Below are 13,612 nucleotides of genomic sequence, written 5' to 3'. Positions count from 1 at the left end.
ACTCACTTGGATTACTGATGATATGACTGCAGAGGGTATCAGTTTTTTGGACTGGGAATTAAATGTCAGAGTCTCAGATCTTAACACAATGTTCACAATAAAGGTAATCCTGGCAACAGCAATAATGTTCTTTACCATCCCTAACCATGTTAATCTTTTGAAGAAGCAACGGATAGAAACAGAGTGAAACTTCAGAGTGAAAACATTTGTGGAATTGAGTTCAGCATTCAAAAATTGTACAAACATGCCAAAACTATTAATTCTTTCCTTGCAGCAGTGGGAGCAGAAAGGTTTGTTCCACTGGCTCTTGGCCAGGTCAGTTCACCATCAGCCAAGGGAAGACACCAGAGCAACCTCCCGCCAGCAGTCCCCTGTGCAGACCCAGCACACGAATGAATTGTAACAGCTGCCACTGGAAAACAAAGTGGTTGCATTTATCAAGAACAATAAGGGAATACAAAATCCCTAATAAAGACCCTGAGAAATGTATAGCATCCAAAAGTTGCCATCCAGAAGCACACGTTATGATGACACCTTCCTTAATTGAAGTAAGGACCTTCCATTTAGTACAGTTACAAAGCCAAAAATGTTCCCAAAGAGTCTTGTGCAGTTCGAAAGGGACAGTTTTTAGGCATTGCATGTTCATTACCTGTCATTATGTGCTCCCAGAGTTTGTGACCAATATGCTACAGATGACACCAGTTCTTTATACATGTCACAGCTTCATAAAAATCAGTATCTAACAAATAACATTACAGTAGGTGTGTTACTGATATATTACTGTCTGAATAGGGTAATTAATGATGGATGGACACAGCGAGAAAGCTGAAATCACAGGAGAAGACAGAATAATAAAACAATAATATTGTTTTCAATGTGAAATGAACAAATTGCCTAATAAATACATTTTATCAGACTGATTTACAGAATTACCACTGATAGAAATGGTTTCAGTTTGGTTTGAGTAATTCACCTTCTGACTAAGCCTAAGATCCCACAGGAAGTTACAGTTAAGACTGACCTTGCTGGTGGTCGGGATTGTCTGATGCGCTACTGAAAGCTAAGAGGTCCCAAGATTAGATTGGGGATAATGTCATTCCTTGATAAAGAGCCACTGTTTCTTCAAACCCAGCTGTCTTCAGCATATCAAATCTGTCAGAGGTGCTTATAGCAGTGTATATATTATTCTAACACACAACATATATTCTCACTGAGACATGTCAAATCACATACCTTTCATAATTTTCATATTTGATGGTAAATTTAGATTATTATGCACCATACACTGTTTTCAGAATAAACTTCTATTTCCAGGAGTGATGTAAGGTTAAAGTTATAAAATGATGCCATGCATCTAAGAAACCATGTTTTCTTAGATGTTTAATTAAAAACATTAATTCAGAAGCTCATAAAATATTTATAATCAGTATTTCCAAAGGTGGGAGCTTAAACTTAGAATCTTAATTCATATTTAAGCATGTAAAGAAAAGCATTATGATTTTTAATAACTCCTGGCAGTGAATACTTCTGAATTTCAGAATAATTACTCAGCACACTTGAAAAATCAACCAGAATCTACTTAAATGTCCCCCTAAAACCATAGAAACCTGATTTTGAGTAGCTAGATATGAGAGTTGCCTTATGTTGTAAAATTAAAAATCAATTCCTTCACATTTAAATCAACAGATTTCATTACATATGCAGAAATAAACCCAGAATTTATCCATCACGAAAAATACACCCATGAGTTGCAATCTAATATATAAATATCTAAAGTTCCTAGCCTTTGATATATTAGCAAAACTTGGGCCACTATAAAGGACCCTTACCTTCCAGGAGGAAAGCTATTGCAGGAAAAGTGCGGCAAAAATAGACTGGTCTGACCCTATTCCCATGGACCAGAGGATTAAAAGACAACAGAGTCTCTCTTTCTTCCACACATCCACACATTCATTTGCATTGCTCTGGACTCCAATAGGTACTAGCTAGCCTACCTCAAACACTGTCCTTACGCAGAGAAGAGTTTTAAGTATTGAAAAGAGATTGGGGCTAAGAAAATGAACAGAGAAAATAGGAAGGAAACTGATAGCAGCTTGCTGTATGCAAGAGTTGTCCAGTGGGAAGGGGCTACACATGGACAGATGTAATGGGATACATGTTCCTCAACGACTGCATTATGTGAATAAAGCAGGAGAAATACAGCAGGTGAACTGAAGGGGGGAGGGGGGGGCGGGGACTAAAAAAAAATTATGAGCAAATGCAAAAATCAGCTCAAGAAAGAAGCAAAACACCACTAAAAAGATAAACTATACCAGGAAAGAAAGCAATGAAGAAGAAAAAACTAGAAAATTACTATGAAGTTTTCTTAACTCTCTTCTTTCTTGCATTCCCATGTTCTGCATTGAGGCTCAGGTTGAGGTTGAGGTTGTAACAGCTTCAGGATAGCAAATCTCAGTCCCTTTTTGCTAAGTATCTCATTTATAAAGAGTTAATTGGTGTTAAGTATAAATTGGAATACTGCAATCTCCACCCAAGACAAATTAATCTCGCATTACTCTTTCCCCTAGTCTGCTAGACTCCTTGAATGTGAGCCATGGCTCAAGGAGCCGCTATGTCAACACCGCCTGCAGTTCAGCTCCCAGTGAAAGACATACAACTCACGTGGGTGGGCTGTGCTGGTGCCTTTCACTCAGCTTTATGTTTCCACATCTTGCTTCAGCTTGACATTTTTTAGGCAAGGTGGAAATTTAGACAAAGCTCCCTGTCTTTTTCACCTTGATTACCGCTGAACCTCATTTCTGCCCTTAATATAATAATGCCTGGGCCAGGAATCTGCCTGTGAGGCTGGCAGTCCTGAGGGCAGGGGTGGTCACTCAGGCTGATACAGTATACTCCAGATTTACTAATAGCCATGGCTAATGATTATGCTAGTAGCTACAGTTACTACACACCTGGGGATAATCATAAGATCGGTCAGGTGAGACACTGAAATTTATAAAGAATAGGCTTTTTTCTCTGTACCCTAGAAAATAACTAGAACAGCTTGGACCATAAAGACAATGTATAGAATTGTGTTGAGAATGAGTTATTTGACAACCTGACAAAGTGATTAATCGATCAGTTAACCTGGCAATGCAACCAACTTTTGAGTGTCCTGAAAGTGAACTACCAGCATTATAATACTAAAAAACACACCCACAGGTCAAAAATACCCCTGCCCAGGTTAAGAACCTTCCCCTGAGCGTGCGTAGTATTAGAAGTGTTAGGTAAGCTGTATTATAATTGTATGTTAATTACTAACCAATCAGTAATCAATAGGTGTGTTATGGAAAAGTAATAACTTCTGATTTTTGTGTATAAAAGGAGCATGAAAACCTGCTGTTTGGGTGCTTGATTTGTGGAAAAGTCCACTGAGCACCCAGGCCTGAATAAATACAGTATCTCTCCTGAGCATGTTAAGATGGGTTTATTGCACACTGGGCATGAATACACTTTTTGGGTAACAAGGTGGCAGGTACATCCGAGCTGGCCTGCCAGGTTCACTTATCAGAGGGCTGCAATATTTGGATCCCAGCGTTTGACAATATCTATCAGGCAGAGCGACAGCAAGAGATTCAGAACACAAAGCTGGACCACGCTTATTTAGGGTATCCTAATTCATATGAGTTTTATACACCAATAATGGAAGAAAACGTGATCTCTAACTAAATACCTTGCCATGGAGGATTTTAGAAATTTATTTTTTTACATTTTTTACATTTACATTTTACATTTTTTACATTTTTTTACATGTGAAATACCCAATATATAAATACCACAAGCATTATTGCAGAATATTGGTGCTGTCTTCCATCAGTTTAAGGCTGCGTTTTGAACATGCTATTGAACACACAAGGTTTTTTTATTGTACAGTAAAGCACAGCCCAGGGGATAGCTCTATGTTTGTACCTAAAACACTTGCCATGTTTGTGAACACCATGTAGATCTGGTGCTCCAATAGCTACCAGAAAAATCACCTGATGTCACTGCAGACACCTAACTCATAGTAAGGATCATATTTGTAGCCCTTGAAGTCGGTGAGAACCTGACTTTGCAAGCGATTCCTAAATAACTGACTTTATTTCTTCTGAATTATCACTAGCAGTCTGTATTTTCCATGCATAAGTAAATAAAAATTATGGAGTGGTGTGAACTCTCCAAACAGCATAACTCAGATGTAATTAATTCAGCAACCAAATAACCATTATTTTTAAAATTCTCTCTAGTTACTATGATTACTACAACATTTTGCTTCTTGGTAAGTCAACAGCATTTTAAAATACAGTTATTAGTGCCTGACACCCACATGACAGGCACTGAAGCATGTCAGGGGGGCGCAGGCGACCCCTCGGGCGCTGCCGACACCCCGCAGGTACCAAGCGCTCTCCAGCCGCGCCCCACGCGCTCCGGCTTCTCCCGAGCCCTACTTCAAAGGTGCCTCTCTGCCAGGTGCCACCGCCTCCCCGCACGGCTCAACCCACTCAAACCTCCCTCCAGCGCAGCTCCTGCCGCTGCCGGGATCGGTGCCCCTGGCCAGGCCGGCTGCAGCCACGACCCCTCCTCTCACCCCACTGAGCTTCGCCTTCCTGCCCCCCCCCCCCCCGCCATTTTGCCTCGCCCCAAACCCCTCCGCGCAGACCTGCTGCCTAACCCCGCCCTTCGGGGGCGGGGCCTATCACACCTGTGGACCAATCAAGCACGCGGCGGGCAGGCCCTCTCAAGCGGCGGTGGAGGGGAGGGGTGTCATTCGCGTGACGTCACGGGGTGAGCGCCGGTATGAGCGGGCAGGCAGAGGTATGGCCGCCGTCGTCGTCCTAGGCGCTGGGTTCACCCCGCCCCGCCTGGGGCGAGCTGAAGTCAGCGGTCCCTGTCCTGGGGCCACCCGTGGAGGAGGCCGGTGGTTAAAGGGCGGCTCTTGCTCGGCCGAAGCCTGGCGAGGGGATCGTGAGGCCCCGAGCCCGGGGGGAGCCCCGCGGGGTCACCGGCGCTCGGGGCGTCCCCGGGCTGCTGTGGGGAGGTGGCAGTGCTCGGTCTGGCCCAGCAGCTGCGGCCGACGGCGGAGCAACCGCCGGCCAGGCCCGTGTGCCTGTTTTGTGCCCGGATATGTGAGGTCCAGCGGGCTGTGGCAACTGCCGTTCCCTTCTGGGGGGTGGGGTGGGCGTGCTGCCCCCGCTGCCCTCCTGGGATGGGAGAGAACGTGGCTGCTGGCCGGCTGAGCCCTGGCCGGCCGGGTGTCCTTACTGAGCAACGGCCCGGTGGTCAGGCAGCAGCAGCCGTGGCTGTTCGGCCTTCTGCCTGTCTCTGTACACACGCGTGGCTGCCGGCTGCCCCGCTGCCGTCCCGTGTCTGGCACCCTGCATCCCTTTCAGCTGGGGAGGTGGCAGCTGCCGGCCGCCTCCTTCCCTGCGCGGTGCCTCTCGAGGGAGACAGCGGAGCCGTGAAACTGTTTCATCCCGGCCTCGGGGTGATTTCCTTTCAGCTTTCAGAAGCTGCAGCAGGTACGGGAGCACGCATGCTGGCCTGTCCCCTGTCATTCAGCTCAACGTCAGTTGGCTGTGTGGCCCTTTCAGCTCCTCCAGATGTCTGTCACAGCTGGAGGCCCCCCACCAGCCCGGCACTAGCTTTTCCTGAACCTCTGAACCTGTGCTGTGCCTCTTCTGTCCCTGGGGAAAGTTCAGTCTTGGACTATACGCAGGCTGCCATTCCACTAAGCAGTTAGGGCTGTCTGATTTGGAAATGTTTGCTGGGCTGTGTCTTCATGTCTTGTATTTCTGTGGGTTTGGCAGCTATAGAGAGTAAGTGTCTTGCTTACCTTAGAATATCAATTATGCACATACATGAAATATCTATCTTGTGACATCTTCCATCAGTTATTATTGAGCATGTAATGGAAAAACTAATACCTGTGGGTTTTTTTCTTGTAGTTGCATATAATATTTAAAACCAGTGTATTCAAATCCATTTTTCATAATACTAATTTTTGGTCTTTCCCTCTGTGATGAAGCTTGTACATGGCTCCTACAGCTACAGCATTAAATATTTGCTGCCGGCATGGAGTTCTCTTAATCCTATGTGCTCTATATGGCTTTACAGACTCAAAATAAATTGGTTGTAATAGATGTTTAAGGGCTTCCTTAATTCTTTTATTTAATAATGTCTGTGAGAGATGGGAGATAAGAATATTTCTTCCACTGTAGGAACCTGTAATTATAGAAGAGTTCATATTTCCTATTTATTTTTAAGTCTTACAGAAGAGTTAATTTTTCTTACTATGGAAGACTTGAATATTCAAGTCAAGTATGGCAGCTAGCTCTCAAATAGCTAGATCTAGATATATAGAGAAGGTAAGAAGCATTTTAGTTTATGCTTTGAAGCTAGGGATGCTTCATTTTCTAATGGAGAAAATAAGGTGTGGAGTGATAAAGTCCATGCCCATTATTGCATGGAAAATCTTTGAGCCAGGGTTAGAGTTCTCATTTAGTACTCTTAAACAAAAGAAATAAAAGTGGACTTGCAATTTTGGTTTCTATGTTAATTGTCTGATTCTTCTTCACTGTAACGTGTGGACTGGGAACATGGTGGTTTTTTTTAATTGTATTGGGTTTTTGTTTTGTTTCTAGGTTAAAGTGAAAATACCTTTCGGAAACAAATATCTTGATGCTATCTTCTCTGTCCCAGAGAAGAAATCAACATATGGAGTGATTCTTACCCATGGAGCTGGAGGAGATATGAATTTCCCTCACTTAGTGTCTTTGGCAGCCTATCTTGCATCGCATGGAGTTCTGTGCCTGCGGTTTACTTGTAAAGGCCTTAACATTGCGTATAGGACTAAGGCCTTCAAAACAGTTGTGGTAAGAAGTGACCAAATTCTGCCAAAGCTTAGATCCATGGGTGTCATCTTCTGAGTTTCTTAAATTATGACCAGAGATTAGTCGAGCAACAGTGGGAAAATTAGAAGTGATGGTTAGCTAAATGGAGCACTACCCGTGAACAGAAACAGCAGGAACAGTTTCTATATGGGCAGTAGCTGGAACAGCTGTGGCAAGTACGTGGGTTTGAGTTCAGGGAGAGAAAGAAAAGCTTGAGAAAAGGATGTGAAGAAAGCAAGGGTGTTTTGTGGAAAAGCTTATATCTGGGAAAAATGGAAGTACTTAGGATGGAAACAAGAGGTAGGTGTTTTGGGAGGGCTTGGTGAGGGGAAGGGGAGGATTAAGGGATACAGCTTTGAGAGGAAAGCAGCTGGCCAGGGAATTGTGCTGGGTCCCTGAGGGTTGATGGGTGGGAGAGCAAGACTTTGGGGAAAGGGTAGGGGCCTTTGGGTCGCAGGAGGCATTGAAGCAAAAGAGATTGGGAGTTAGAGCATATGGGAGCCCTAGAACCTAAATAGTCTTCGATTTCAAAATCAGGTTAAACTGTTACATACATGTGCTTAACTCTTTCTGCTGCTGCGACATTATTTAAGATGTTCTTACATATGTAGATTTTGTTAATATCAGCAGCCTTCTGTTATAATAATGTCAGGTTAGAGTATCTTCCTCTATGTGTAGGAAAGAGTGGAAATTTTCTCCTGATTACGTAGCTATTACTGGGGTATGGGAAGGTAGCTTGAGCACTTTGTATTGAACATCAGACATTTTTATCAGGGAACTAAGTCCAGTTCTTAAGGGATTAATTTATATGATGTCATTGTGATTATATGTACATTAATTTGAAGTTAGACTTTCTTAGCTTTAATGAGCATAATGTTGTTAGTGAGTTTATATTAATATACTGCTGTGTAAAGGTAATTTAAAGGCCTCCGATAAGACAGGATCTGATTAGTTATCTCCAAAACTGAAAAATTTGTTGCTAAATTTTATCTTTTCTGTCAGACATAACTGATTGTGTCTTAAAATTTTGATTGGAAATACATGACCTCAGCCTCAGTGAAGGGCATCTTTGCTAACTTATTTTGTCTTTTGATGGGCTAAGAGTGTGAATGTGGTCTGTTGTTATAACTGAGTTGATATAGAGTAATTATTTATGTTTTGGTAACTTCATAGTGCATCTGAAATTTTCGACTTGTTGAGAACTAATGTGAAATTGCTTATGTTTATTATGTTGTTGCTGCAAAACATTATGAAAGCATTTCTGTGAATGAGAGCAACTTGTATGTACCTGTTGTTTAATCTGCAGTGCCTGAGTTTCCTGTTTAGTGTTTAATCCCCAGTTTCCCAGCTGTCCTAATTCTGACTTGCAATGCTTCTCTTTATCTTATTTCTTTAGGAATACTTAAAGCTTTCTGATGATTATAAACTTTCGGGTGTCTTCCTTGCAGGTATTGTTTTTATTACCTATAATTTTATCTCTTATACTGCCTCTAATGATAGCAGTCTGCTCCATTTTTGTAAGCCTGTCCCACTTTGGTGAGAAGTGAATGAACAGATGTGGATGACAGGTTTCCATTTAAGTGGGCACTAAAAGCTTGCTGCCTAACGTGGGAACAAGCTGAATAAACTCCCACTAGTCAGTATTGCCTCGGGAGAGCAATTCAGCTATCTGCTGACAGGTGAATGCTCTGTAGCCTTCGTTAATTGATCAGCAGCCTGGTGACTGCCGTGGGAGCCCACTTACAGATCTGCCTTCAGGTGGCTGGACTCTACCAGCCCTGTAGCTGGTGGGTGTTTGGCTCGGCTCTGCCGCGGCTGGCTGGGGCAGCACAGCTTCTCAGGTCGCAAACGGGAACACCCAGCCTGCCGCTTTCATCGGATCCTCTTGGGAGCATGGCTGTCCAGATGGATTCACCCTCCGCGTGGTGCCACAGATCTCTCTCCAGAAGGAGGAAGGAAATTGCAATAGAGCATGTTTTCTAGGTACTTTGGGAGAAAACTTCCTTGTCACTTGTAAGTGACAGGGCATGAGTTCTCTGGTAATCCATTTGTACTTTTTAACTGCAGTTCTTGAAGAATTCTGGTTACTGGCAAATGGAAGACCATTTCCCAAAGCAGGTTTTGGTAGATAAAACTTAGCAGCAGGTAGAAAATCAGTTATATTATGTGAAAAAGGAAACTAGATGGGTATGATTAGGAATAACTTGATGTGGGAAACACTGAATGTTCATTCACTGAGCGAAACCAAATCTGTGCTGATGCAAGTTAATCCCACTGGAATCAGCCACTTCTCACACTCAATTACAGAGCATTGTCAGCTCATATGCCTCTTCTTTGAGGAGGTATTTTGATATCTGCTAGCTGTTACTGACTGACCTCACGCTATAAGTTCACACTCCTTCCCTCCTCCCCCTTCTACTTTTACTCCTAGGCTGAAGTTTGAGGTGTGCATAAACAGTTGTTGGATTTGTTTGGGGAGTATGAAGCATAGAACTTTGTTTTTAATTTAATTTGAGCAGATTAGGGTTGCATGAAAAAAATGATACAAGATAATAGCATTGCTATCTGGAATTTTAAGGGTCTGGAGCACAGGACCTGTCCCCTCTTTCCCCCCCTGCCCCCAGGATGGGCTGTTGTTCCTTCCAATATTGCAAAGGATCCTTCTCTGTCTTTTTTTTTTTTTTTTCTCCTTATTTTTTTAAATGGGGATGGGGAATCATAATATAACCAGACAAATATTTTAGCACAAAATGTTGAAATTAGGATTATTTTTTTTCATGGAGTAGATGAATGAAAGCATCCCTAGCATCTTCTACTACTGGTATGCTGAAATACACTCAGTTGGATTGTTTTTAGGAGTTGTTTACTCAAACAGAATGTAGGTGAGGTGACAGCAAATACACTTTTTTCTTTATTTTAACATGGGAGAAAGGCCGTTCCATGGGCTCACGAGCTGCTGCCTCTGTGATACGTCAGCTTAGCCAGGATGATGATGATGACTTCATTCAAGGTCTAGTATGTTTATCTTACCCATTGCATCGACCAAAACATCAGTCCAAGCTCCGGGATGAAGATTTGTTGTTTATCAGGTGTCCGGTGCTGTTTGTGTCGGGATCAGCAGATGAGATGTGTGAAAAAGTGAGTACCCTTGTAAATCCTGCTGTGAAGGGCAGTATGGAGGAATAGGAATGAGTCTGAGTGATGTCTGTAGTGGTAGTCACACAGCTGTGACTTTGTTTTTTCTAAATATATATATATATCTGTCTTCTGAAGGAAGCTTTGGGTAGGAAACTTCATTGGAAATAAGGAAGCCTGGAGGTGTTTTCTTTTGCTGCTTAAAACTTCTGGATCATGCTTGATCATCCACTTCAGCAAACTCATCTTTGGGCCACTAAAATACGGCTGATTTAAATGTTTTTTTTTGATAGGAATGTACAAATTAAAAGGTGCCTATGGAAGGAGGGTTATTTGCTATTTTGTTTTAACCATTTCAGGTTACAAAACACAAACACTGTGCTGGGCTACCAATTTCACATTCGAAACATTTTCATGACAAATTCTAGCACAGCAGGTCTACCCACAAGTCAGATGTGGTAGAAAGTGACATTCTTGTAGAAATGAAGAACAGGTGTGCAGAGATGAGAATACAGTTTTGTATTGTTTTCTTGCCTTGTTTTCTTGCCAAGTTAGGTATCTCTTGTTCTTGAACTGCTTAGCTTGAATTTGGGACTGTATGCAATTGGCTTTTTCCATGCGCGGACAGTTTCTAAGGAGTCATAATGCTTTTGTGAGGAGTTGTCACCAAAGTCAGTCAGGCTAGCAACCAGCAGATCCTTGATCAGTGCCCTCTTAATGGGGAAACCGTTGAGATTTTCTCAGCTGGGTCTTAGATCTGTTTGCTGAGAAAGCTGAATGGAGTCAAAGCCAGTCTCTAGGGAATTATATTGCTACTCTGCCATGGTAGACAAATCTGACTTAAGAAGTTCTGTCATTTTATTGCTAGTACTACCCTGTGGCAGTAAAAGTGGATTCCTTTGTCAGTGTGGGGAAGGAGCCTGTACGGGGTTGTGACCTTTGCAGTTTTTGAAGTTCGAATTTTCTGCTATTCTGTGTTTGAGTGAGGGCAAACCTTTGAGCAGATTCCATTACTGAATGTAGTATCATCACATCTTTTCTAGCAAGGTGTTTTTAATGTGCACACAGATCCATTTTGTTAAAAGCTTCTTATTCCGTGTTGCACAGGTGGAGTAGGAGACATCTAGGAGTTGCACAGTTTTTAGCAGCTGATTCTCTTTAACTTTTTCATTCTTATTTTCTCTGTAGCAATTGCTAGAAGGTGTGGCAAGCAAAATGAAAGCACCTAAAAAAATCCACTGGATTGATAAAGCAAACCATGGGCTGGCAGTCAAAGGACGAACAACAGACGATGTCATGGAAGAAATAAACTCTCAAGTTTTTTCTTGGTTTAGAGAGAATATTGAACTGGAGCACAAATGATTTGCAGTGTTTTAAGCAGTGTCTTCATTTAGCTTTTCCTAAATGTGGCAAGTTAGAGTTTGTTATTTCTGAGAGGCATATCTTTTTAAATAGATATTTTCAGAGGTCTAAGTGTAAGTGCAAATAAAACTTTTTTGTATGAATGAAAAAATAGAAAAAACAATAAAGAACTTTTTAAAGGAAGGACAGAAAATTTACAGAATCCTTAATATCATGGCAGCATTGTTTTCTGTGTTTCTGTGCAAATAACTGTATACAACCCTTACTAATGCAGAGCACTAACTAAATGCTTTTGACTAATATTTGAAGTAATATACTGGAAAAAAATCTATTCTGACAGCAAATCTTTAGGCACCTTTCACTTCTGAGTATATTACTGATGCGGTACGTGCTTGAAATGAAAACCTGCTGATTTGTGGAATTCTGTGAACACATCCCCCGAGGCTGGCTGGGATGGGGTGGTGGTACTCTGCCTTGGTGCTGTACCCTGGCGCTTCAAAACGGATGATGTGGGGAGAGGAATCTCTCATTTACAGTGTCACTACCCCATGGAGCCGGATTCTGGGCCTGTGTGTGGAGGAGGAAGAGGGGGAGGTAATGCAGGTGCTGTTGTGCATGAGGAGCAAAGAACATGGGTCACAGTTTTGAAAAGTCACCCTCCAGCAACTTCCTTTGCCTAAAGGACGGGTCACAGAGGCCATTCGGAGAGATGGGCGTGGAAGACTATTAAATACAAACTGATAAAAGACAAATTATGTTTATAATTTGAAACTCCTGGAGGAGGAAGCAGGTGTGAGATGCTGCACAAGGCTTCTGTCAGGAGGGCTCAGAAGAGGCAGGTGGGGTCTGGCCATGAGCAGGAGGCACTTTGGTCTTCAGCAGAGCTCTGACAGTGTAGGGTGGATGAAATCCTTTGTGTGTGCTCGCAGCTGCACACGCAGCTTCCCCATCACGGGCTGTGAGGAACCTGTTGGTATAACCAAAGGTTACAGCAATATATTAATCGCTTTCAGGCAGGTCATCAGCAAGCATCAGCTGAATGATGAGAGGAAGTGGCTGGTTGGCCCTGAGAAAAGCATCTTGGCATTCTCTGCTGGGACGATGCTCACCTCCATGGCCAGGAGTTCCCTGAAACCTGCTCTGCGCATTCTGCACTTTGAGGGCTTGCAGCTAACTGAGGGTGAGCAGGTGGCTTTGGCCTGGAGGCTCTTCTTGGGAGGAGCTGTTGTAGGTGACAGCACAGAGCTGCTTTAATGTACCTGTCAGCCCCAGTGAGCCCAGGGGACTTCTGTGGTGGTTTGGTCAGGTGCTTAGATCAGAGAGCTTCATTTTGCTGATGTACTGTATTAAAAAAATTATTCAAGACTATAGGTTAGTATAGTTAAATTAGATCTTACGTTGTTTACTGTGCGATCAACAACTGTTCCTTAGGCTTGCTTTTACCATAGTAAAAATAATAGGCAGGTGAAAGTTAAAAATGTTAATCAGATCCAATATTCTTCCATTGTTTCTCACAAGATGCCTCAAGAATGCTGATCTCCCAGCAGTAATGTTGCTCAATAAGCAATAACACACATCTAAATGTTTGCAAAGAAAATAGCTATATGGGTTTTAAATTGATTGGCTGTTACAGAGAAGATAAATCCTCACTTTGGACTGGGAATGTGCGTTAACTTCAGAATTTGATGAATTTAGACTTGACTTTAAATCAACCTCTGGATCATTTCCAGATGATGTTGATATGCTCAAAAGTAACAGCTGAATTACTTAGTATCAGTGGAAAGCTTTAAAAATAGACTAGACTGTTGAAACAATGATTGGTTTAGTTTCAGTAGTCACTCCTCAGTGCTATTTAATTCTTTTCATTATTTCCAGAGACTGAGTTTCACAGACAAAGCATCCGTGAAAAATTGTATGGAACTTAAAACTTTTATCTAATATTCCTGAAGTGTCCAATAGCACCATGTTTTCCCTTCAGGTTAAAAAGATACATTATAAACCCCACATAATTGTCTTTGAGAATACTGATTATCTCTGAACAAAGTTATAGTCTGAAAAAGATGACTTTGGATAGACACATGGGGTGGGGTACATTTACAATTCTCATCTGCCCTTTTCTGCAGAATACTTGTGAATAGACTCAGTGTAACAAGCATGAGTAAAAAGTGTCTGCATTTCCAAGGTGTCTCTAGACAGTAACACATGAC

The 13,612-nt window shown here is 42.3% G+C and overlaps 1 protein-coding gene across 2 annotated transcripts; it reads left to right on the top strand.

The window, feature by feature from the left end:
• The first annotated feature begins 4,779 nt into the window (after positions 1 to 4,779).
• TEX30 (testis expressed 30) lies at positions 4,780 to 11,610 on the top strand. Of its 2 annotated transcripts, none has more exons than XM_074815352.1 (5): positions 4,780 to 4,833; positions 6,660 to 6,890; positions 8,305 to 8,356; positions 9,841 to 10,046; positions 11,232 to 11,610. In XM_074815352.1, the coding sequence occupies exons 1-5, from the start codon at positions 4,816 to 4,818 to the stop codon at positions 11,403 to 11,405; spliced, it is 681 nt and encodes a 226-aa protein (XP_074671453.1). In that variant the 5' UTR covers positions 4,780 to 4,815; the 3' UTR covers positions 11,406 to 11,610. The 2 variants fall into 2 exon arrangements, with proteins under 2 accessions (XP_074671453.1, XP_074671452.1); XM_074815351.1 differs by lacking the exon at positions 4,780 to 4,833 and adding an exon at positions 4,851 to 5,537.
• Positions 11,611 to 13,612: the final 2,002 nt, after the last annotated feature.

The sequence above is a fragment of the Strix aluco genome, chromosome 2 (assembly GCF_031877795.1).
Source record: "Strix aluco isolate bStrAlu1 chromosome 2, bStrAlu1.hap1, whole genome shotgun sequence".
In the NCBI taxonomy this organism is placed as follows: Eukaryota; Metazoa; Chordata; class Aves; order Strigiformes; family Strigidae; genus Strix; species Strix aluco.
Note: the sequence above shows the minus strand (reverse complement) of the source record. Positions and strands in the feature narration are given on the sequence as shown.